At 31.5% G+C, this 27,420-nt stretch overlaps 1 protein-coding gene across 8 annotated transcripts in view; it reads right to left on the bottom strand.

Moving 5' to 3' along the window:
* Window positions 1-1,245: 1,245 nt before the first annotated feature.
* Window positions 1,246-27,420, bottom strand: part of LanB2 (laminin subunit gamma-1) — a 61,989-nt gene continuing 35,814 nt past the window's right edge. For 5 of the 8 annotated variants that reach the window (XM_080153098.1, XM_080153097.1, XM_080153096.1 and 2 more), the window contains 5 exons: window positions 25,313-25,428; window positions 15,856-18,904; window positions 15,582-15,694; window positions 11,878-12,019; window positions 1,246-1,667 (listed from right to left, as the gene is read on the bottom strand). In XM_080153098.1, coding sequence (XP_080009224.1) covers window positions 11,879-12,019; window positions 15,582-15,694; window positions 15,856-18,904; window positions 25,313-25,428 — 3,419 coding nt within the window. In that variant the 3' untranslated portion in view covers window positions 1,246-1,667; window position 11,878. Of the gene's footprint in view, window positions 1,668-11,777; window positions 12,020-13,662; window positions 13,737-13,853; window positions 13,911-15,581; window positions 15,695-15,855; window positions 18,905-25,312; window positions 25,429-27,420 lie in introns of those variants that run through there. The other 3 variants (XM_080153099.1, XM_080153100.1, XM_080153101.1) reach the window with 3 other exon arrangements.

Raw genomic sequence — 27,420 nt, 5'->3', positions numbered from 1 at the left:
AAAAAAGGGCCCAGACTTTTAAGGGTTTAAGACTAACATTTTTTCTTGGACCTGTGTTGATTTGATTGTCCCTGTGTTACACAAAAGTGTTTTACAGCAAGGTTGCAAGTAGACCTATTTAATTTTTGTGGTAATACCAGGCAATTACTATTCCACTGAACTATCCCTGTCATCCTATTGGTTTATCTATAACTAGCAGCTACGCTCTCAGAGGCCTGTAGGGGCACTTGAGGAAGGGGGAGTTGAATTTAATAACTAAATTTTTAATTTAGATTTAAAAAGAAAAAAGTAAATTTTTTTGGGGGGAGTGTCCTACCCCTCATTTTTTTTAGTTTAAAAAATTAAATTAGAATTTTTAGGGGGGGATTGATTTTCATCTTTTGGCGATTTCTCTTAGGAAGGTGGTGGTAAACTCCCCCAATATAGTTATAACCTTTCCCAGGACCTATGAGAAGCTGCCCTGTAAAGGAAAACCCGATCAATTCAGCAGTTATCGAGATCATTTGGTACAAATATACACACAGACAAATAGACATCCTGTTACTTTAAAGTAGTTTGATGGCTGTCCGTCCGTCTGTCTGTTCCTTAAGATCTCGGTAACCACTGAACCGATCGGATTTTACTCTTCAGGGAATTTACTTACTGGTCCTATGGTGGTTTTAGGTTATTTTCTTTGGGGGTAAGACACTCCTAACCTCCCCCCTCTCAAAAAACACCCCAAATAAAAAAATCATTTGAAAATTATCAAACATTCCCTTCAATATGGAGCATAATTAAGTATAAAACAGCTTTAGCGGTTGGACTGCTTTTAAGCAAATTTTTAGCCACCTTTTTTCACAACTGATTTCTCATCTCCTGTAAAAGATAGAAGGCTGAAACTTCTTGTTAACATGTTCATCAATATGGAGCATAATTAAGTTTAAAACATCTTTAGCAGTCGGACTGCTTTAAAGCAGCTTTTAGTTTTAACAACTGATTCTCTCAACTCCTGTAACTTCTTGTCAACATTTCCATCAATATGGAGCATAATTAAGCATAAAGCATCTATAGCAGGAGAACTGCTTTTGAGCTGCTTTTTAGCCGCTTTTACTTTTATTCGTAAAGATTTTAAGATTTTTTTTTGGGGGGGGGGGAGTGGACGCTTCGACGTATTTTATTTGTTGATTTCTTAATTAACAATACACTTCATAATTTTTATATTCATACTAATAATTTTTACCCGGACATATGATATATAACAACACATTTGAACGATTTTTTATTACACTGATTAACATAAAATAGCTCTGATTGGTAAAACATAATTTTGACAAAAAATTTAAAATTGTATTTTCTTTGGGTAAAATTAAATCTTATCATGTAAATTGAAATATACTAAAAACTACACATGAAACAATTTAAGAAATACAAATAATTTATTACGTTTACAAATCAAAGTTAGAATTTACATTTAGATTATAAAATATTGAAAAAGCTTAAAATAACAATGTGACTATTATTAAAACTTTACAACACAATTTATACAAAATAATAAAAAGTTAACATTCAAGACATTGCTTATCAGAAATAGGACAAGAGTTGGGCAGCTCGAGTTGAATGGCCTGGATATTGATTAACTCTGACTCTATGCTTTCAATCTCTCTACTGATCATCTGATTTTGTGTGTACTAAAACAAAATAATTTTTAATCAAATAAATAAGAAATAAAGTATCCAACTATAAAATATATTTATTTTTTAATATTTTCTAAATTTAAACTAATATACCTAGGAATATTTATTATTATGACAAATACTCTTAAAAAATGACAATAAGAACAGGTGTCCAAAATACATGCTTTATTTTAGAATAAGTCATAAAATCTATCTTAAATGATAATAAAGTTGTTAAAAACTCCACCACAAGTATAAACATAATATTAATACCAATCATATACAAATACACAAACCAAGACTAAAAATTAAGCACAAGCAACCAGAATGTTCAAATTTTAAGAGCTAGCAAATAAAAATTGATCGTATTTTAAGTGACGAAGCTACTTACAATAAAAAAATTCCATGTGTCAGCTAGTTTAGTAGGAAACGTGATTTTCTTGGCTGCTATTCAGATTATTTGGCAAAAATAAGAATCTAGTATTTAATTCAATAGTTCTGTCAATCTCTGGCGGACTTTTAATATTTATATATTGGAAAGCTTGGTTTACTTGGCTGCTTTCATGGGTAGACGGCGTAATGATTTTCCTGATCTATTCAATATTTTACTTGGTCTGTCAGCCTGTCTTTTATGCTCATAATGACTTCAAATTTAATATAAAATGCCATTTGAATGTCACGCTGCCTAAATAGGAAGGGGGGGGGGGGGGGGGGGGAGTTGACACCCCTTTTAAATTTAAGTTTAAAGATAAATTATAGATAATACGAAGTAGAATGATGTCTGTGTGTCCGTAGGTTTGTCTGTCTGAAGCTTAAGATCTTAGAAACCGCTGAACCGATTGGGATCTACTCTTTAGGGGATATCCCTACTGGTCCTCTGATGGTTTTAAGCTATTTTCTTTGGGAATCGGGACCCCCCTAAATCTCCCAAAAAAAGGAATATCCCCCTGTACAAACTTTTAAAACTAAAATTAAAAAAGGAGTGATCGACTATAACCACCCCACTACAAAAAAAAAAATTCACTCCAAAATTTTTATTTTATTTTTAAATCTAAAATGAAAATAATTAGGGGCGAATCCGCTAGTCTATAATACAAAGTAGAACGAGTCTGTCTGTTTGTTTGTTTGTAGCAAAGGTTATTGCTAACCGCAGGGTAGCTTCTCATAGGTCCCGGGAAGGTTTATAACTATTTCGGGGGAGGGTACCACCAATCTCCCAAGAGAAATCGCCCATAAAAAAATTACTCCCCGCCCTAAAAAAAATGTTTAATATAAAACTGGGGTTGGGGAGCACTCCCGTATCTCTCCCTCCCCTCAATTTTTTTGTTCATATTAATTTTAAAAATGGGTTGTGGGAATCAACTCCCCACTCCCACTTCTATAGTAAGCTTTACTATATAGTTCAGCGGTTAGTGAGATCCTTCGCTACAGACAGAAAATCTTACTAGTTTAAATAACAGAATAAAAATAATATTTGTCTGGGTAAATGTTATTAAAATACAATTAAACTTGATAATTGGATAACTATTCTGCTTAAATATTAAGCCCTCTATTACTAATATTTCACCTAGAAATCAGTATGGGCCCACGTCTACCTTAAACTCAGGTTTCCATTGATAAAAGGTTGTAATTTGTGCATAAAATATACACCTACATCTAGTTAGAGGGGGATAAAATGCAGAACAGAACATATTATGCCTTGGCATAGATTGAAAATCCAATACATAATGCAAAAATTAACCTTCATAATCAATGCCCAAATTAGACCTTCTTTAAAAAATTACCTTAAAGAATAGATTATAAACTTAAAGTAAAAAATATAAATATTTTCGTAATAACTTTGTACAAAATTAAAATACATTTTTGGTTTTGAACAATTTACAGAAAATTGCAGGGTATTTTCAGCAGTGCATAATCAAAATAAAGTTGTTTGTTTGTTGTGTTATATTAATTTAAAGTGTCTTTTTCTTGATTAGACAACTGAGGCCCGTGGCAATCTATATGAAAAAACTTGTAAATGCAAAAAGAGTTTTCTTAAACAACTCTCAACTCAATTATTTTGGTTAGGAAAATTTGGAACCAATTTGATTGGGAGGAATGAGAGTAGTTTCTTATGCAATCATTCAACTCTGTAATAGAAATGGTGCAAATGAGTGCATATTTGAGGTTAAAAGGATAAATGCACTCATCAAAACATATATATTTATTCTTTAAAAAATATTTTATTTTAGTACAGTATTTGAACCTAAAATATAATGAAAAGTTTTGATTTTCACCCTGCAAATTATTTATTAAAATATATGTATTATGTATTTGTTTAGTATAGTATATATGTATATGTTAGAGAATGGAAGAAGTTTAATATTTAAGACTGCTGAAATGCCGTGCTTTGCTTTAATCTATGCATCTTTATGCACATTTTGCACTTTTTAGCTGCAGAAAGTAAACAATAGTGAGTGTGGAGGAGACTCCTTCTCATATTATGGGACCCTAAAGCTATACCATCATCTAGATATGCCTTATAATTTAGAAGATTCATTAAATATTCATTTACGTACCTTTACCTAATTTATAAAAGTAAAGATATAAATTGACAAAATACATGTAATAATCGAAGCAAGTTTGTTAAATGTCAGCTGTACAAACAGTTTCAGTAAATACAATATACTTTCAAAAAAACTTTTAAAATATTTTCAAAGTTGTTTTTGAATGTTCTCGATGTACAATTGCTTTAAATACTATTATTATTTTTCCCATTTTCTCTGTGATTAACAGACAGACTATAGACATATACTATACAGGTGTGAATTAACATTGAAATGCTAAATAAGGATAGACAAGAACTTTATTTAATCATGCTTACAGTGATGCAATGTAGTAATCATAAATAAAGGTTGATATTTAATAAATATGTTGTTTTGTCCCAATAAATATTTAAGTTTGAATTTGTTAAGGAATGGAAAAAGATGGCCAACGACCAGACCGGAAACTTTTATAGTAAGGGTAAAAAGTACAAAGTAAAAATAATTGGGTGTAAAAAATTCAAACTATACTATTTTTAAAAAATCAATTATCTATCTTAAAAAGCAGCCAGAATTTAACTTCCTTTACTGACTCAAAGAATTATATAGTAGTTTCATAACTGAAACAAAAAGTGAAGGAGGTTTAATTGATATCTTTCTACAATTCTATATAAGATTGTAGGATAGTGTTTAAATGAAGTGTTTATTTAAGAAAGTTTGGTATCCACAAAGGAAAGTTATCCCTGTGCCAAAATTGAGAAATGTGTGTTGAGGCAAATTAATTCAAAAATATTGCGGCTTTATATCTTGTTAACTGTATGTAAATGAACCAGGGTGATTTTTTGGCGAAAAATCGCTCTTGGATTAAAAATGCATGGACGATTTCCTCCAATAGTAGCGGAGCTGTTTGAAATAATATAAGCAAACATCATTAAGCGAATTAGAGAAAGCAGAATTATAATAATAGAATAAGAAATAATATTTATAGTTTGACTGTTCGTGTAATCCAAAATATTAAGAATATCAATATAGACAAGGACGACAACATCAAAAAGTACCGAAGCACTTGAATATAAAAGTAAGTAAGTGGTAGGAAAAAGCGAGCATAACAGTGAGAAAGGGAATGTTAATGTAACTCTAAAAGTTAAAATTAAAAACCCCTAGCATTACAGACAGACAGGAGAGGAGAAAGATAATACTTACACACTCTGCATGATGATTTCTATAACAGATACGTACGATTTAAGAAGCGTAGCAATTTATAATTGTTAACAGAAAGTCCATAAGTTTATTTAAAACATGCCGATTTTTAACTTTTTTTTGTATGATATTGTTATCATTATCCAATTCACTAGATTTTTTATATTGATTGCTAGAACAACAAGGTACAATATATATCATAAACAAATTTGCACATCGCTAACAAATGCAGTCGCAATTTGTCAGAATATTATCACGCAACCTCCACTGAGATTACTTTAGGTTGTAAAGAGAGATTTGTAGAAAGTTAGGATTCTACCTATCAAGCAATTAAATCATCATTTCTCTCGTCCATGCTCCTTATTCATGTGACATTGCCATAAAAATATGGTGGCTTAATGTGAAACACCTGCTAAAACTCAGGCCAGGGTAATGTAATAATTGGAGATTCCACAAGATTTGCGGTTTAGCTTGTAATGTAACATAGAATTCATTCAGCTTTGCGTGAAGCTTCCCAATCTAAGATTGGCCAAATGATTCTCACATCCAGTCTGAATCCTAACTTTAGGGAATCAGGGCTACAAACAACAATAATACTCTATATTTTGTTCTGTTGGGTGGTTCGAGGCTTCAGGAGGGCAGGAAAAAAAGTTTCAGGGTAGGTAACAAAAAACAATTTTTCAGGATTCAAAAAATTAAGTTTTGTATATTTTATACATGTAAAAAGCACACATATTGCTATTTTGCCAAAACTTTAGTTTTACTGGGTGTCCAACAAAAAGTATATTTTTTGGATATCAAGCATAATACCCAAAATACCTGTCTGAAAAAAAATTGTTTTTTTTTGCTTAAATACTGTGTTTCATCTGTGGGCATATATGCAGTAATAATTGTCCGAATGACCCGGGACTATAAAGTTGTGATATTTACTTTGCAACACGCTGTAAATTTGATATTTGCATCTGTAGAGCTAAATATTGGTCAAAATTTGATATACTCAAATTACCAAAAAATGTCATATAGATACAGAATATTTTGACTACTAACAACAGTATGTTCCTATTTTAAAGATTTTTACACTTTTAGGACACCCTGATTATGTTGAGTTAGTTTTTTTTTTGGGGGGGGGGGAAGGATTCGTTTTTGGGCCATGGACCTTTTCTTCATTATTTTAGAACTTATGGAGACGCATGATTTGTTACTTATGAATATGCATAAACCGCCAAATCGTTTTGCCGTTATTCACCGTCAAAGGTGGAATTTTTTACGTTTATTGCCGTTCACGAGGCTTTGATAACCAATTATGGTAGGAAGTTGTTTTATCAAGATCACTAAAAAATACTAATATTTAGGCAATTCAATTTACTAAATTTCATGATAAGTAAATTTTTTTTACATAAAACCGATTTTTGTCAAGATGAATTTAAATTGAACGTGATCGATTTATATATTTTTTAATACTTATGTTATATTCAATTTATTTTCATGTTTTGAACATATGAAATTCATCTTTACAAAAATAGGTTAGATGTAAAAAAAAATTAATTGGTAAATTTCATTTTTTCTGTCCTTCTAAAGCTTTGAGCCACCCAACAGATCAAAATATTACTGAGTATTACTGAAATCGGAAAAGAGTACAGAAAAGTGGTCAAATAAAGCATAATACACAATTTTGTTTATACTTAAAAAGACTTAGTTCTGACACTCTTTAAGTGTTAAGTTCGTTTGTCATAACATTTATATTAATAGCTTCACTTTTATGGATGTTATCATCCTTGTTACTTAATAAATATGCTCCATATTGATTGGAATATTGACAAGAATTTTCAGCCGTCTATCTTGATAAGATCAAATAAATCACATTTTGCTCAACCGTTTCTATCAGATAGACGTTTAGCCTTTGTTTCTACGTGTTTGGACCCAGATATACAGGGATGGGACAATAAGCAATTAATTGAATTTAAGAGTTTTTGCTAAAAGACCATGAATTACAAAGAAGTAAGCATTCTGTAATTATTCACTAGAAAAATTGCCCTTGGAACTTGTTCACCCCAAAGCTTATTTATAAACTGCAATCAAAACACAAGAAAACATGCATTTGAAATATAAGGGTTTTTATTCAGGGTTCGGAAGCCGCGCCTCAGCCGCGCATAAGCCTCAGTTTTAAACCTGCTTGTGTGCAGAAAATTTTTTTTTGAAAGAAGGATTGTCTACTAAAGAGACAGTTTTATACATCCAGCTAAATTTTATAGTGATAAAATGACGATTTCACTGAGGCTTACACGCGGCTTACGCGCGGCTTCCGATCCCTGTTTTTATTGTTTATTACACATATTTCACAGTAGATTTATATATATGAAATGGCACCATCCCAGTTGAGGAGTGAGATTTTACCCCATGTGATAAAATAACCCCCCCCCCCCTACCGCCACCTGTCAAAATACCTCCCCCCCCCCCCAGCATCATGTGGTTTTATACCCCATCTTAAATTTTGGTCCCTGTAATTTTCAATGAATAAAACAAAGCTAGGTGGTAATAAACTATGAGTTAAAGGCTTACAAAAATTGCTAAGGGGGGCATTTTTTTGTGGTAAAATATTACATAAGGGGAGCAAAAATCACACATGGAGGTTCAAAAATTAATATGGGTCATTTTTTCATGATGGGGTGGCTTCAGAACCGAAATGGCCACTAGCGCCAATAACGCCCCCCCTTTGCCCCCCACCTAAATATTGAAAAATGCCTCTGGTCAACAAAAATGCCCCAGTTTGCCCCCTCCTCTCTCCAAAAAGCAAAACTGTCCCAATGTTTCCAAAAGATCAAGAATAACTCAAAGTTTTTTAGTATTTAATATTTTGAAAAATGCCCCTTTTTGGCCCCCCCCCCTTCCCCCCTGGTGAACAAAAATGCCCCATTTTGCTGTCCTTCCCTCTCCAAAAAGCAAAACTGTCCCAATGTTTCCAAAAGATCAAAAATAACCCAAAATTTTTTAGTATTTAATTAATCTTACCATATTTGGAAATTCCCAATTATGACCAATAATTTTTTTAACTAGTGTAGAAAAGTTAGACATAGATAGGGGGATACATGATTTTCTCGGCTCCTACAAAAGGTAAAAGGCACCTTTTTAACAACATTCCTATTATTATGGAGCAAAAAAAAATGATGGCCGTCGGACTGTCTTTTAGCAGGTTTTTGGCTATTTTATATTTAACATATTTTTCCTTTTTTTGGATGACAGTATTGAAATAATTTTTTCCATTGTTCTTAGCATCCAGTATTTAATTTACATGGCTGTGTTTCTAACAGTCAGCATACAAAATAAAATAGGGTTTTGTGCTTATTTTCTTAAATAAATCTAAAATAATCATCTACAATTTTTTTGTGCTGCTACTTATGGATGTTGTCATCCTTGTTTAAAATATAAATTTTACCGAAAAAAATACACATTTAGAAAAAACAATGGACGTACATCCCCAATGATGATACACAAAATTAATCCTTATATAGATTAAAATTAGTGGATGGAACAAATAGAAACTCAACTTTATTAACCTACCAATCAAAAATTCAATCAAGTCCCTAAAGTTGTTGAGCCAACGAATAAGAAAATGTTTGGGGACTAGTAAAAAAAATAACGCAATGTCCACTCCATCTCTGCATATTTGAAAAATGATTTGCACTTCGCAGCTTTTAAAATTATTTTTACTTTTTTATAATTTTATTATTTCTATAACGTAAACATCAAGTATTTTAACAAAAAAGTTACTTTATGTGAAAAAAAATTGCGCGCCAATTTACAACTAAATTTCAAACTGATTTGACATTTATCTAAGTCTTTTTCTCAAAACTGCATGTCTGTTTAAATGAATAACAATATATGTACATATAAGTATATGTATGTTCAGTATAAGTTTTTTTGTGTAAATTCCCTTAACTAAAAGACATGTTTTTTCTAGCAATTTACATTAAAAACCCTAATTAAAGCTCACAACACTCTATATTCCTGAGTTGATAAAATAACACAACTCTTGTTGTCTTTATTAAAATTTTTACTGGGGGGGGGGGGGTAAAAAAAATTACCCCACCCTTAAAAAAATTTTATCCCCCCCCAAATAAAAAAGCTTGGACGCCCCTGTGACTAATAAGTATCCAAAGAACTCAATAATTTCCCTTCTAACACAACCAGGGGAAATTGCATGAATGTAATACGACTGAGAAATTTGAGTTGCTATATAGGGACTTAAACTCGAACTCTCACCACCATTACTTTTTAAAATATAACAAGGAAAGACAAATTGGATTAATGAAGATGCATCAATCAAAATTACAAAGTTTGAGACAATGTTAGTTGAAATCCTAATTTCAAAGTTATCATGGAATTGTTTGTTTAACCCTAAGATAAAAGTAAACTGCATTGAACACTTGCATTGTATTTGTGATTTTGATAACATGTCTTTTAGTTAATTAAGGGAATATACACAAAAAAATGATAAAATTATCCTAAACATCATATTATATTCTTATTTATAGACAGACATACAGTTTTGAGAAAAAGACTTAGATAAATGTCAAAGCAGTTTGAAATGTACTCGTAAATTGGCGAGCGAAGCGCGCGAATTTTTTTCGCATGAAATAACTTTTTGTTTAAATATTTGATGTTTACAAATGTTTTTTTTTTGGAAATAACAACAAAACATACCATGTTACCTTTTCATAAATCATTTGAAAGGGCGCAAAGTGCAAATTTTTTTTTCAAATATGCAGGGAGGAGCGGAGTTACATTAGTCCCCAAAGTTTCATAACATTTCTTATTTGTTGGCCGATGTGGGAAAATTAATTGAATTTTGATTGGTTGTTTAAGTTTCCATTAAGTTGAGTTTCCGTATGTTCCATGAACTAATTTTACTCTATATAAGAATTAATGATTTGCATCATCATTGGGGATGTACATCAATTAATCTGCAGTTGTATAATCCCTATAGATCTCTGCAAATGTGTAATTTTTTTTAGTAAAGTTTATATTTTAAACAGGGACAACGACATCCAAAGCACAAAAAAATCGTGGATGATTATTTTAGAATTATTTGAGAAATAAGCACAAAACCCTTTTTGGTTTTATGATGACTGATAGACCGACAGTCAAAGTAAGTTACATCCTGTATGCTCTGAACATTTGAAAAATTAAAAATCAGACCAAAAACACCAAAGATTAAAGGAAATATGTAAAATATGAAAACCTGCTAAAAGACAGTCCGACTGCAATAGATGTTTTATAGTTGGTTATGCTTGATGCTTGATAATATGAATGTTGTCAAAATTGCATTCTATCTTTTATAGGAGCCGAGAAAATCACGTTTTCCCCTATCCACGTATAACTTTTTCTACACTAATTTAAAAATCATTGGTCATAATTTGCAGTTTCCAAATATGGTAAGATTAATTGAATAAAAAGTTTGTAGCGTAGCGCCAAAAAGAGTTAAGTTATTCTTGATCTTTTGAAAAGATTGGGACATTTTGGCTTTTTAGAGAGGGGAGGGGACATAATGGGGGATTTTTGTTTACCAGGGGGGTTGGGGGAAAAAGGGGAATTTTTCAAAATTTAGGGAGGGGCAAGAAGCGTTGGCTATTCCTTATCTTTAGGCTTTTAATGTAAATAAAGGTTTATAAGAAACATTAAGGCTTTAAGATTAATCGATATATTCATAAATCAAGACCCAAAATAGACACCTTAACCAGGTCCTCCTCCAAAATCACATCAAAAATCTAAAAAAATTAAATAAATCATAGAAGGGTTATTAACAAAGGATTTTATTTTAATGATGTAATTTTTTTATGTGATTTTGAAAAATTTTTCACTAGTATTGTATTGGAAAAGGTCATTTAAATGTAAAATAAATTGTAATATTTTTACCAAAATTTGATTCCTTCACTTTAAATTAAATGTCCTAACTTTGCATTACTGGAAGAATAGCAAATAACAACATGTTGTAAGATGTGTACATTTACTAACATACAATAAATAAATTTAATTATCTAATTGATTATAGCGAGAAATTAGTTAAATGGTGACGACAATAATACCTGTCATGTAAATTTGTTGTTATGCCCTTCTTAAATGAAAATATTAGGTTGACAAAAAGAATATGATTCAAGAAGTATTAGGTATATAATAAAGGGCTGCCATGTTCACCGAAATATATTTCTAAATAAATTATGAAGAAAAGTTCTTTGTTTCACGCCAGTGAATTTATCATTAGATTGTTTTGTTTAGTTACCAAGCCAATGTTAGTCTTTAACGTTTTACTTACAAATAAATGAATTATTGGAAAGATTCTGCAACATCAGCCTATAAAATATTTATGTAATATTTCATTATATACACTAAATTCTTTTAAAAATAATTTACGTATAACGTCTACAGTTTAAGCAAAATTATAATATATAAGCAAAGCAGTCATGCATTTATACCATACAACTTAGCCATTTATAATTATTTCTTACGCTAGCACTTGTCTTCCAAACAAGAGTTATATGCTTGCGGACAGAAATTTGATAGTAATTCTGAAGATATTATTCTCTCTATTGTTTCCACTTCCTCTGTAAGAATTGACCTTTCATTCTTGACTTCAGTCAACTGATCAATCTAAAGAATTTTATTTATAAATCAATATATTGTATTTACTTCCAGAACACTGAATTCAAAGAGAGGACATTTTCATTCTCTTGGAATATCCTTGATAATTTTTTTTAGAAAGGAATAATAGGAAATCAATTATATCAACTTTGATTAAAATTGAAAACACAGAAACAAATTAAAATTGTGTGTATATGGAACAAATAAACGTCCGGGAGTAAGGGAGGGGACAATGGGCAATTAATTCAATTTAAGAGTTTTTGAAGAAAGGCCATGAAAACCAGAATAATTGTAAAGTGATTGTTGATTAAATCTAGAAAACCATAAACTAAGAAAAAAGTTCCAAGAAAAAAAGCAATCATTTGAAAATAAGATTACCAGTATTACAGACTGACATAACCATTCTGTAATTAATTACTAGAAATATCTCCCTGGATCTCTTCAGATGACAGGGAAAGAGAAAAGAGATTTGGGGGCAAGTGATGTGAACACGGAAAGAAGGGGCAGGCAGGCGTGTAGCTGGATGGGCAAGTATATGACCCGCACGCCTTCCTGCCCCTTTTTATCCTGTTTATTTCCCCCACCTCCCTTCTCTATTTCCCTTTCTACTTTTAAAAAGGAGGTGGGGATGAAGGAAGTGAAATATAGTATGGGAGGGGGTCCATGTATTTATATTTGAACTACTCTTTGTCTGCAAAACTATATATATTCAAAACTAACATAGCGAGTAACGGCATTTCTTGCGCAAATCCCCAAACTCAGTCAGAAACTGCTAAATTCTTGCACTTTCCCTTTAAGCCAGTCCCCAAAGTCTGAGACTCCTAAAGATTGAATATTCGATCCATTGTCCCCTCCCTTTCTCCCTGAATAAACGTACCAAGTTAGTCAGAGAGCAGAAGTTCATTAAAAAAAGGGACTATTCCTAAGAAAATGAGCCTCTTTAAAAAAAATCTTATAATGTGCACGTTACCTTTATAATATAAAAATTAGGATAATTATCAAATTTTACGATTTTCCATATAAATAACTCATAATAATCCTAGAGAGTGGTTTAGCAAAACTTTAAAGGGTTTGGTTTTAGGAAGTCGAATTTTGAAAAGGAAAATGCTTACAACTTAAACATTTCTTTTCTTAAGAATCTCGTACTAGATATAAATATAAATTATCTTTAATGATCAAGACTTTTTTCTTTCTGTTTAAATCTATACTTTAAAAATATGAAAATTAATTCATAATAAGTTTTTTATTTTAATAAATAATTTTATACAGTATTGTAACAATGCAAATTTCTCTCTGTTTTTAGTTGAAAGTTTAGCTGATGTTTTTTGCATGCCTGCAAATTTTTTATTTTATATTTGTATTGATATATCATAATTAATCACCAATCCTGCCACCTTTAGTATTTTAAGCAAGCAAAGAAGAAATTAGTTTAACGAAAAATCCATAACCTAATAAAACAAAAAAATGTATGTAATATATATTATCTATACAAAAAACCATCACCAGTAGTTGGTTCACAAAAATATTCTAGAGCTCTTCTTAAGTTCTTATGGCGTAAAATAAATATAAATTCTAATTTTCTAAACCAAGTCCATCACCAGTTTTATTTATATCCATGAATATTGTATTGCTCCAACACCTAAATGACCAACCTTGTTGATTATGGTTCAAGTCGAATTTTATTCCAACAAGAGTCTGGCAATGATTTTCTAATATCCTCAATACTATCATATCAGTAGAAAGTAACTTTTTTATATATAAAAAGACAATATATTGCTTTTATTTAAATTCGTATGTATACTCTAGAAATGATTAAAAAACTTAGTTACAAAGTTACTCTCCTCCTGTACTCCGATGAAAGATAGTTTAGTTTCTCCATATACTCACTAACTTTACTTCTCTGGAAATAGTTATAACCTAATTATCTCTAAACGAATTTCTAAGTGTTCTCAAAATAATTACAGGAACTCTAGAGAAAATATGTTCTTTACGAAAATAATGAGAAAAAAGTTTAATTTAAATTTAAAATTTTAATTAAAGTATACAATTTTAATGCAATTTATACTAAAAAACTTATAAGAGCTATCCATTACAAATAGACAGACGGGCCGACCCTAGTAGTAGTTGTAGAAAAGCTTCGCCTTTAAAAACACTAGTATGGCTAAATTGGCTCTGGTATCCAAGTCACCAAAAAAAATTGTATAAAATCTTCCAAAATTATATTAAAAATCTCCAAATTGAGTGAAATCGTATGTTACCCTTTTTGTTTTAGACACAAACATCTCTGAAAAATGGTTGTGACAAAAATCTGGTTATGAGTGGAAGGAAGAAAGGACAGACTGACGGGCAACATTTTTGTTGACCATTGGTTTAGATGCCCATACGGTAAATACTATAATTTTTTAAAAGCATAATAATCATCCAGAAAACATTATCCTGTTAAAATGTATGTCAGTGTCTGTGTTTAGCAAATGGTCTCGCTAACAACTACACCGATATGGTTCTTCTTTAAGTGAAAGATTAAGAACTAATTCAGAGAAGTGTATCTTTACCTTCCCTATAGAAATCGCCACTAGTCATATATTAAAAATATTAATTTTTCACTTTTTCTTTAAACTAAAATTTAAAGTATATTAAAAGTAAAGGAGTAGCCACTTAAAAATATAACTATCTCAGTTTCTAGTATGGCTTCGAATCTTTCCGAATCATTTCCGCTGGATTAAAACAGGTTCTGAGCCATGCTAAAAAATCATATAAAGTATTGTGTTATAGACAATTTTCCATGAAAACTTAAATGTAAATTTTTAAATTATTCTTGTTTTGTTAGCTCAGGCATATGCAAAATTACAACACACAGAGATTTGATGTTACAAGAACTAAACATTCGCAAAATTATTGACAGTTTACAAAGTTTGGTATGTGAATTTGGATTTAACTTTGAGTCTAAATTAAGAATCCTATTAGCAGAATTTATTTGTGTTGGTCTTTGCTAAAATTTAATTTGAAGTATGAAATTCTGGAAAGTACAGCTGATGAAAAGAAATATTTCCATATCACAAGATCTTGTTATTGCAGAGATTTAGTGCATCAAAATATGTATTTGTAAACTTATGGTGTGTGTATATACCTCCTACAAACTCACCTATATGGTAGCGTAACTTCTTTATAATTACAGCAGATTTTTTAAAATTTTGCCACTTTTATATGCACCTACCTGTTTTATTTTGAAATAAAAAAATGTCAAAATTGAAGGAATCACCAAATAAACTTATAAACCACCTTTTTTTGTGCTATGAAATACATTAATCCTTGTTTTATAATGCATTTGTTAAATAAAGTTTGCACACAATACTCTACCTAAGTTATAAGAGAAGTAAACAACAATGGAAAGCGGAGAGTAGCTAAATTAATGCAAAAATAAATATTAGAATTGTTATTCCTTGGTTGATGATGGAGGCATGTATTGGTATTTCATGTATAACATTGTTAAAACTTTTAGCTCTTAGTTTTATAAATATGATTAAATAACACTATTAAACAATTAGAAGATAAAAATTGACATAAATTCTACCTGGCGCTGTTTAGCTTGTTCCAGTTCTTCTAGTTTAGTATCTAGATCTGCTTCAGAGAATTTTTCCTCTGCAAGCTTTACACGTGTTTCCAACTCTGCAAGAAGTCCAGGTTCTAAAAGAGAATTACAATTAAATATAACTTTTGTCGGGACAAGTAAAAGTATCATTGAAAACAATTTTTGTTTAATAATTGTAAATTTGTTATTAAATCATAGTTTCCTATTATTGGATCAATGAACAGCGAAATTTGTGTAGCTTGTAATAATATTCTACCTGGTTCTTCAACAGTTTGTAAAATCGCCTTTATTTCCTCAAGCTCCTTCTTTGCTTGGGCAACCTTAGTAGAGGCAACTTGTGCTTGTGTTTGGGCTTGATTAGCTTCTTTTAGTGCTTCAGTAGCAAGTGAGGAATCTAAAGTTGCAGAGCTATTTTTTTGTTTAATTACTTCATAAGTTTCATCTAATTTGTCCTTAAGATTTTCGGCATCAGATTTAAGCTTTGATGCAGCTGAACTAGTCTCTGTTGATGATGATACAATTTCATTTGCTTTTTGTGATGCTCTTTCAGCAATGTCCTTTGATGTTTTGGCAATATTAAGTGCAAGCTCAGAGTTATTTTCTGCATCATCAAGTTGTTTTCCTGCCTGTTCAGTCTTTTCTCTTGCTATATCAATAGTTTGAGAAATATCCTGTATTCTCATCAAAGCATCCTCAGCAGCATCTTTATTACTATTTACTCTATTTTCAAAATCCTTTAGAGTCTCTAGAGTTTCTTGTGCATCTTTCAACACATTGTTCCCTATTTGGACAGCCTCAAGAGCTTTAGTCTTATGATTCTCTATTTCATTTAGCTGATTGTCAACTTCTTGCTGTTGTATATTAGCTCTGTCTAATAAATCTTGAAGATTGACTCGTTTGTTCATTGTATCTCTGATTACTGATTGATACTCATCCATAAATCTTTCAGCGTCTTCTTTAATCCTTCGTGCATCTTCTTTGATTTTGTTAGCTTGTTTTTCAAGACTATCACTGTTAATTGATGGAACTTCCAAATTTAGGACCTGTCTGTGGATTGTTAGGGCTTCATAGTATGCATTTTCAGCTTTAGCAAGTGTATTTGATGCAAGTTTTTCAACCGTTGATAATTTATCATCAACGTCTGTAAGTTTGTATTTTAAGGTGTCAATGTTGTTTGCATTACTCAGCTGTTCTTTCATGGCATTGAGTGCGATTTGATGAGCACTGTCAGACATGTCATATGCTTGTTTGGCTATACTTGTTATTTCATTGGCATCTTCTTCTTGTTGTTCAACAAGTTTTCTAGCATCCGCAGCTATTTTAGTCATTTTCTCGCTTCCTTCACCAAATTTTTTTGCTCTTTCTTGTGCCTTTCTTAGAGCTTCTCTACCTTTGACATCCATTTGATTTTTGGCTGATTTCAATGCCTCTCTCGCTCTATTGATAACTGATTCTGCTCTATAAACATTATCTCTGGCTTCAGCTCCACTATTCTCAGCAACATTTAGTTGGTTATCTGCAACAGATACAAGTTCAATTACTTGATCCAATTTTTCACCAAGGACCACAAGCCTGTCCTTCAAAGTTTCTCCTTCATCATTCTGAGAAGAAATTTTTGCATCTGCCACCATAGTTTTTACTCTTATTTGTAGTTTCTTTAGTTTAACTTCAAAGTCGTCACCAACAGGTTCTGGATTTTCAGCAATTTGTTGAAGCAGACGATCTAGTGAATCTAAGTTTCTCCTGTGCTGATTAGCTCCATCTTGAACAAGATCATAGCAATCTTCACAAGGTTCACAAATCTTCTCACCATTTCCTCCATTTTCCTTACTCTTTGTATTTTCCATACATCTATCGCATTTTCTTCCTTCAACCTTGTCTAGGCACGGGCATTGCCCAGTCAGCTCATCACACTGAAGATCTTTAGATCCAGATGGATCACATTCACACGGTTTACAACCAGTTACAGAGAACCCATAATGATTAGGTTTGCACATGTCACATCTTAATCCTGTGACGCCTGGCCTACATGAACACTGGCCAGAAAAAACATTGCAAGTTGCATTTACAGAGCCAATAGGGTCACAATTGCAAGGGTCACAACCTTGGTTACTCTTGATCTTATAATATCCATCTTTACAAGCATCACAGTCATAACCAACAACATTTGGTTTACATTTACATTTTCCAGTGTAACTGTCACATATAGGTAAACCTTGATCTTGATCAAGGTGTGTGCCTGGTGGATAGCACTGGCAAGGTTGGCAATTTTGTGGATCTCCACGCTTTCTTACGGCAGTTGCTGAACCAAAGAAACCGGATTTACATCTCTCACAATTAAATCCAGCAGTGTCATCAACGCATCTTAAACATTTACCAGTTTTTCTGTCACAGTTCCCAATTGCATTTGGATCAACATTTCCATTACAGTTGCACCTCTGACAAGGTCTAACAGGACCATCTTTGCCATTAGGATCTCCAAAGTAACCATCAGCACACAATTCACATCTTGTACCGTCTCTTCCTTTAGGACATTCAGTACAGATGGGACTATCTTGGTTTCCTGTAACTTCAAAGCATGATCCAATTCTGGTGATACCTGTTTCTTCTGTAATCATGGGACAGGGACACTGTTTACAGTCATCAGGTGTCCCTTGTAGGGCATTACCATAGAATCCAGCAGCGCATATTTCACAATTATGCCCAGCAGTATTGTGATTACAATCACATTTCCCTGATTCGGTGTCACAATAATCAGCATGAGAGTTACAGGTACAAGGAACACAACGAGCAAAAGGTCCACCATCTTTGTAATGGTAGTAACCAGGCTGACAGCGTTCACAGAACTGCCCTTCATAACCATTGGGACACTCGCATCTTTCAATATATATTGCAGGTGGGCCTGATCCTCTCAATTCAGCAGAATCCATCTTAAAATCGTCCAGAAAACCCATTCCTGCTGGAGCATAGCTACCCTTTATTTGAATAGATGTTATATTTGAAAGAACAAGCATAAATTCAGCTGTACTAAGTGCAGGCAACCAGCCAAATTCAGAATTTTCATGTATTTTGAAAGTATACTCTTGAAGATCATAACTTGGCATTGGATTATTTTGTTCTGTAATTGGAACAGATATTCTGATAGATTTGTGAGCACCACCAGTAATTACAAGATCCTCACTTGTTATTCTAGCATTATTAACATCTTGAGCACCAATTTTCAATTTGAATTTAATTTCATGGTTGTAAACTGCTCTTTGGTCACCAAGGTACTTTTGCGGAGCCACGAAGAAAGCAGCATCTCCCTAAAAAATAATAATATCAATATTTCAAAGTTAAATCATTTTTATAATTACTTGCGTATTAGAGGAATATTTGCATTTTATATTTTGTGTTAACAAGGCTAGATAAGGTTATACAATTTGAAGTTGTTGAAATTTAATTACACAAAGTTTTGTAAAGCTTTTAGTTACTCTAAGTGTTTCAGGAAAGTAAGCTAGATATACATATATATTTTACTTTGTAAAATGTGTATACTGTGAGTTAATTGTATATGTATTTTTTGCACATCAACGCACAAATTCTCTATATTCTTTAACCAATTGGTTTTTTTTAGCAAAGCTACTCTAAAATTCACTTTGTCTGTCCGTCCGTAATGTAAGTATAAACATGGCGGCCTGATTTCCAATAGTTAACTTTATAATTTTTTGTAGCTTATTTAGTAACTGTATCATATTTGCGCTAACTTTTATTAAAGGAAAAAACATTAGGTGACAATCATATATGTAGAGTAATGACACTTAAAATATAGATTGTATTTTAGAAGTATGAAAAATAAATACCGTATTCTTTCGGTTTCAGAGGAACAGTTAAGCTATATAAGATATGTAAGCTATTAATCGCTTTTATCAGACAGAGTAGACGTGCAAATGTCATCAAAATCCTTACAAAAGATATTAGCCTTAAATAGTAATGAAAAACGCATTTCGGATATTTGCTTTTTATTTAGCATTCTTGATAGACAAACGGACAACGTGGGATGTAGAGTCAAGCTGAATCAAGGCAAAAATTAGCCCTTTATTGAAAATATTCGCCAAGAAATAGCAGCTTCTCATTCCAAAAAAAAATTTTTCGCTATTGACCGAGTGAAAATTTTCGGCTCCATATAGCTGTTCAAATAGCTACAAATGTAAATGTGTAATTTGCATTACAAATGGACTAACGAATTAACTGATTTATAGAATAGACATTTATTAGTCAGCAGAATTTTCATAATTGATTGGGTCCTTTATTTCAAATAGCCAACAAGTAAATCACATCTCTCCCTTTCAAACCATAAAAATTTACTACTAGATATTACTCTGGCAAAATTTTACCCAGGCCAGGATAAAGCTTCACCAAAATTAAACGCACAAATTTATTTCCGAATTACCGCTGGAACATTGTAGATGAAAAAAAATTGTTGCGGTGCATTGTTAATTTTTTTCTTACCCTAACTCCCTCATTTGATTTGGTTTACAAAAAAATAGCTTAAAATAAGTAGCTATTAAATAATAGAAGTTAAAGATAAATAAAATTGAAGTAAAAACGTTGTTTTACTATAAAATAGCTATATTATATGTGTTAGAAAATCTGAATATTAGGAAAGAAAACATAGATGAAAAACCGCGTAGTTTAAATACAGTTATACTAAAAATTATTATTTTTTTGTGCAGATATTGATAAAATATACTTTCGATATATTATTGTGGTAGAAATATGAAAACTAAATCTATATCTGTAAATGAAATCAACCTGAAAAGTAAAAATTAAGTTATCCTTTAAAAGACATAGTTTATGAGAGGGTAAGCGGTATTTAAAGGAATTACATACAACTTGTCAAGAATATTCATTACATGTTTAGTTTTGAAGCTTCTTATTTCAAATGTCCGCAAGTCTGTTTGCTTAACTGTTGTTTTTATGATGAAGAGCTTCGCTACTTATGGATGTTGTCATCGTTGTTCATGTAATAAAATTTGCTCGGGGCTTCGTCTTGCTTCTAGTAACAACTCAAAAAATCTCCAATATCTAATGAACTAGTTCAGAAAAGTTGAAAAGATAAAATTTTAATACATTTTGGAAATGGAACCAACTTTACATTTAATCTAAATTTCGATATTTGGATTCAAAGGGCATAATTCTCTCTGTTTGCTTAACAAATTTGTAATTCAGTGCACTTTTAGGTGCCTCTCTACTTTTTCTTCCTCTTTTCTAATATTACTTTCTATGCTACCTTAAATTTTGAGATGCCAAAATCTATATCTCAATCTTAAATGTAGAAAAGATATATATCGAATCGTATTATAGACAGCTTTCCACAGATGTTAAAATAAAAAATCATCAATATTTCATCAGTTTTGTTAGCCTTCACATTAATACAAAAAGTTACTTTGAAATTTCCAATCTTAACTAGACCAATACCATCTAGCTAACCAAGATGGGAGACCTAAGAGACTGTAAGTGATCCCTAGGAATGTAAAGTTTAAAATGTAAATTACAATAAAAAGTCAAAAATCTTGCTTAGATACAGAATTTAATGAAAGTAGATAATACCAAATTATTGTAAATAGCAAAATTTATAAATAGGTTGCTCATCATACTTTCATTATTGGCAAATTGAATTTTTCCAACCATCAAAGAAATTTAGAAAATCAATAATGATGTATTAGAGTTTCAACGACGAGTTTTCATGAAAACTGATGCCTTTTTGAACTAAAATAATAAGAGTTTTAATTTTTCAACATGAACGACAGACAGACACTGATAAAAAAATGTATAGAGCAAAAGGAATCTCGACTAAAATTTGCGGCTGTCTTTCTAAAATAGCAGTTGAGAAAATCACATATCCCAAACATCAAGGTTTTTGTCTTCTTAGGCATGACAAATATTCAGGGTGTCCGTCGGAAACTGTTTCTTTTTAAACGCTTATTACTCCCTTAATATTTGAGCTTTCTTAGTAAAATAAAAAGGATTTGGTAGCCTACTACTGACCGTTTTATAGTATAGCAATGAAAAATCTGCAAAGCTAAAAGAAAAAAATCTACAAGGTAATACATAACAGGTGGATTTTATTGAAAATAAGACTAATCCACAAGAAAAATATGCCTTAGTTAACTGTGGATCACAAAGAATTACTCAAGACATTATTAGAATTGACATTGTGGTCCAACAAAAAATCTGTATAGTTCAGGTTATTGTGCATTTGAAGCGAGCTACACATAAAAAATGAACAAAAAAGACCAATATTATGCTTATTTTTACATATTGCTCACTTATAGTACATCTCAGATTCTTCAATATTGGGATTTTTTATGTTCGCCATGTAAAACCGGTTCTATTGGTGTGCTTTAAAAGTCTGTGCGAACAGCCGAATGGCCCCTAGCTCATCCTAAAGTTCACAAAGCAAATATCTTCTTGTGGGTTAGTCTAAATTCAATCAAATCAAGATCTAATGTAATACCTCGTAGATTTTTTCCTGTTTATTTTGCGGATTTTTTCCCATTATACATAAAATGGTCAGTAGTAGGCTGCCAAATCCCTTTTATTTTACTAAGATAGCTTAAATATTAAGGGAGTAATAAGCGTTTAAAAAAAAAACAGTTACCGACCAACACCCTGTATAAAGGAATCTTCCCTTAAAATTTCAGCTGGTATCTTTGATAGCAGCCGAGAAAGAAATTTCCCCAGTAGCGTTACAGACGAACTGAAAGACAGACAAAATGCACATATATAATAGGGCGGGTTCATATCGGAATTAGACAAAGAGGGGATGTGCAACAGATAAAACTAACTTAAATAAAATGTCTGACCGAAAAAGAATTTAAAAAAAATAAGATTTAGAATGCGATCACTTAAAAATATATTTCATTAGTAAAAAAATATGCAAAGACGACATTTAAGTCCTTTCCGCTTATTATCTCAGTTGCTATTAGTGCTAGAGGGCTAAATATTTTTGTGCATTTCCCCAGTTTAATAAAGAATTTCCGACTATAAGTCAGTCAAAGTCATATTTCGCTTCCTTACCAACCTTTTACCAACGACCAGAAATACAATTGTAGAGCTATTTGAAAATGAGAGTAAAAAATTTATTGAATCAGAACTATGGCTTCATGGTGCTCCCAGGAAAGGCCTTGAGTAGTAGAATCAGGAACTTTTGTCCGTTTCAAAATATCTTGTTCCTAGCCTTAGAAATTACTAAAAAACACCATTTTTAAATTTTTTTATTGAGAATTGTTCAATTTGTAGAGGTTTTATGAGGTTTTCTCAGGCTAGGAACGAGATTTTCTGAAACAGTCAAAAGTTCCTGATTCTATTGATTCAATAAATGTTTGACACCCATTTAAAAATAGCTATACAATTGAATGCCTGGTCTTCAGCGGTTTTAAGACTTAGGATAAATTTTAAATCATCCAGAGGTGTATTATACACATAATAATCATTTGCAGATACCCGCTTTGGGCTCAGAAAAAAATGTTCAAAATCGACCCACCCTAATATATAAAAGGACTAAAATAAAACAAAAAAGAAGCCTTTCTTTTTAGTAGCGAATCTACTCTATAATTCAATTTTTCTGTCCGTCCGTCCGTTTGTCCGTAACGCTATGGAAACGTGATTTTCTCGGCTTCTATTCAAGATAGACAGCTGAAATTTTTAGTGAAGACTCCTATCACATATGTCCATCTAATGTATACATTGTTTTGTCCATCTGTCTATTATTTGGGGTGCTAGATAGATTCCTAGATTTTCAAGTTTTTGTGATTTTCTCAAATTCCTTTCAAGATAGAGGGCTGAAAATTTTAGGGATTAACAAATTTTACATTCTACATATTTTCACCAAGTTTTATTAAGATTTTTCTATTAGTGGGGTGCTAGATCGATTCTTAGATGGTTAGGTTTTCGTGATTTTCTCAATTCAGGATTGACTTCAGAAATTTTCAGGGATTTGATATGCTAATATTCTACATATTTCCATCAAGTTTGATTAAGATTTGTCTATTAATTGTGGTGCTAGATTGATTCCTAGATTTTTAAGTTTTTTTAGATTTCCCTATTTTATCAAGTTTTATGTTTATTGTATGACACTGCTCTATAGTAATTTTCCCCCAATATCTGTTCATAATTTTGAGCTTCGCTACTTATGGATGTTGTCATCCTTGTTATATACTGTTAGATTGCTTAAATTCATATATAAAGAAGTAGAAATAGATTTAGAAGTAGATAGTAGAAGTATATTTTTTCTCTCCTTGTACCAACAAATAATAGTTTTCTATATTAACGTTTTTTCATCAACTTTTAGAAAAAAAAGTAAACAAGGATGACAACATCCATAAGTAGCGAAGCTCAAAAATAATGGATGGACATCCGGAAAAAATGAACTATTGAGCAGTGTCACAAAATATATACATTAAACTAAAATAAATCACGAAAAGCATAATGATAGGAATGTTGACAAGAAGTTTCAGCCTTATATCCTAAGTAGGAGCCGAGAAAATCACATTTCCCCCACTTGGTGTCTAACAGACTGACAGGCGAACCGAAGGACAGATGGACCGACATACAAACGGTCATTTCGAATTATAGAGTACCTTCGCTACTAAAAATTAAATGTAATAAATTATATAGAGTAGCTACGCTAGAGAAATTTATGTTTATTAACGATAATTTCATTTTAAAACTTTTGAACAGAACTTTTATGATATTTAACCATTATTTCTAGAAACCTACAACCTCTTCAAACCAAAATGAATAAAAAGAGTTAGAAGAGAATCAGGTTAAAATGAAATGTAATCTTTTCAAACTGAAACTGTATAATTTTAAATCTTTTGAGACACAATTCCTGCACAATGCACATATATGTATTTTAAACTAATGTTCAGTTTAACTTATATCTGAAAACTAAGATAAAGGACCAAAGTTTGATATTAGTTCTGCTTTGTCTATCAAATGATAGAAAAGTTGACACTATCCTGACAAAAATAAATGTAAAATTGAAAGGATGTGTGGTAAGGACGTCCAAGGGGGGGGGGGGGGGTAAAGGGGTGATCAGCCCCCCCAAACGAAATTGGGAATTGGGGGGGGGGGAGGGTGGCACCCTCAATTTTTTTTTATTTTTCCTCCCCCCCCCCTTTTTTAAATTTACCCCCAACCATTTATAAGGGGGGTTTTTACCCCCCCCCCCCCACAATTTTATACCCCCCAAATACAAATTACCCCCTCCCCCTTAAAAAGATGAAATGTTACAATCAGCCGCATGGATTATCGATTAAATTAATTAAAAGCAAACAACAGAACTCTCGCACAATCGCACATTTTCTTTTATACCATCCCTGAATTGTTCTCCATTCCATTGTCTTTACTAATTTTTCTCTTTCTTTCTATATATACTTTGTAATGAAAAGTACATAAATATACACATTAAATTTGCATCTGAAAATCCCTGTATTAAATGTATAAATCCATTAATTTGCACTCTGGTTCATACAACATTGGATTCAAGATATTGCTATGCATTGTGACTATAATGAGATCTAACCTAACGTGCACAAATGAATTAATTTATTCCAACAATTGTATTAATTTTTTAATTAGCTTAATATAAATTTTTATCCCATATGCAAATTTGCTGTATGCTTTTGTTGAAATAAATTTGATAAATATATCATAAAATTACTTACTTGTGCTTGAACTCCAATAAGCTTAGAAAATCCATCAAATCTGACAGGAGTCACAACAGAATTTTCTACACTTTTCCAGTCTTCGTCACTTCGGGAAAAATCATTGCTGATGGTTTCTAAAATTTAACTCTCTATTATTTTTAAATCCCACTAAGGAAACTTATAAATAAACGAGATTAGTTTTTTTATGTATCTTATGCCCTTTGGAAATGAAAAAAATACAGTCATTTCATTTTCAGACAATCAAACCCAATAAAACGTACATAGTAATTATTTTCCAGTATAACTTCGAAACTGATTAATATCCGCTGACACATAACTACTGTATAGAATGACCTAAAGTTATTTTCTAATTCGTTAAGTCAGTCTTAAAAATAGAAATAGAAAAGTCGACTTGCTAAATTTTGAAAGGTTGATACATAAAGACAGAACTTTTTTTACTTTTTTACTTTCCTTTTTAGTAGCGAATCTACTTTATAATTCACTTAGTCAGTCCGTCCGTAACGCTATGGGGGAAACATGAATTTTCTCGGCTTCTATTAAAGATAGACAGCTGAAATTTTTTGTGAAGATTCCCATGACATATGCTCATTTAATCTATACATTGTTTTTGTCCATCTGTCTGTTAATTGGGGTGCTAGATCGACTGAAACTTTCTGGGATTGAATTTTTACACTCTACATATTTAAATCAAGTTTTATTAAGATACGCTTATTGGTTGGGGTGCTAGATTGATTACTAGTTTTTCAAGTTTTCATGATTTTTTCGACTCCTGTTCAAGATAAACAGCTGGAATTTTTATGGATTAATTAAGTCAACATTCTACATACTTTCAACAATATTTTATAAAGACTTGCTATTTGGTTGGGGTGATCTTATTATCTAACGTTTTTCTTATTAGCATCATACAATTTGAAAAGGTTTCGTGATTTATTTTATTTAGTTTTTTTTTATGACATACTCTATTGATAATTTTTACAGATGCCTATTCATGATTTTTGAGCTTTGCTACTTATGGATGTTGTCATCCTTGGTAAATCTAAAATCCTTATACAAAAGTAACAGGATGTTTGTCTATCTATTTGTACTAAAGGATCTCGCTAACCGCTGAATCTATATAGTTCTCCTTTATGGTCCTGTGAAGGTATGTAACTGTTTGGAGGGAGGGTACCAACACCCTTTAAAGAGAAATCGCCCCTAGAAAAATAGTTCCTCTAGAGGCATGTAGGGGCGTTGCCACTTGACTTTAAAGCATTTAAAAAATTTGTTTGTTTGAAAACGTAAAAACTATATGTCTTTTAAAAATAACGAATATATTAATTGAAATAATCTTAATTTTAATGACGAAAATGTATGTATGACATTGTGTGTTCTTAAAAAGAGATAAAGATAGATAGATAGAGAGAGGGGAGAGAGAAATCATATTGTTTAATCAACTAATTTGGCAACCAATATGTAGAGCGGCAACATGTTTCAACTTTATTTAGCCTAGTTATGATACAAGCATTTATGACAATAAATATACCAATTTGCGGTGTTTTAGATAGATGATATATATGTAGTGTGTTTTTATTTAAAAGGACAAAATTATTGCACTATTTAACCCAACTACCATTGACAGAATTTAATAATCTATATCTTATTTTCTTCATTGAATTGGGACATTTTGTATAAAAAGAATATTTCATGGTTTTTTAACAAACTATCCATTTAAAACGTTTTTCCAAAGTGCCTTATTTTTGAAGATAAATGGAACATGGCTAATGTAAAGGGTGTGCAAAAATGTGTACATTTTAAAATTAAAATTGTGCGACTTGTGTTAATATAAAACAAGGATGACAACATCCATAAAAGCGAAGAACTGAAACGGTAGGACAAACGGACATTAACACTTGTATAGTGTCTAAACTGAATTATCAGAATATAAAAGTATAAGAGTCGAAGCAAAATTGTAAGTAAATTTGTTGAAAAACTTCTTGATACAGGATAATGTTTATTGAGTTTATGGACATACTTACATTTTTAGGATTTGATTATAGAGTTGCTTCGCTTAAAATATTGTTCTTTGTTGTCCCAGGAATCAATATACCAAAAATCAGGTCAAACGG

The sequence above is a fragment of the Acartia tonsa genome, chromosome 3 (genome assembly GCF_053477335.1).
Source record: "Acartia tonsa isolate MP-2025a chromosome 3, ASM5347733v1, whole genome shotgun sequence".
NCBI lineage: Eukaryota > Metazoa > Arthropoda > Copepoda > Calanoida > Acartiidae > Acartia > Acartia tonsa.
The sequence above is the reverse complement of the archived record's forward strand: the minus strand, read 5'-3'. Positions and strand labels throughout refer to the sequence as shown.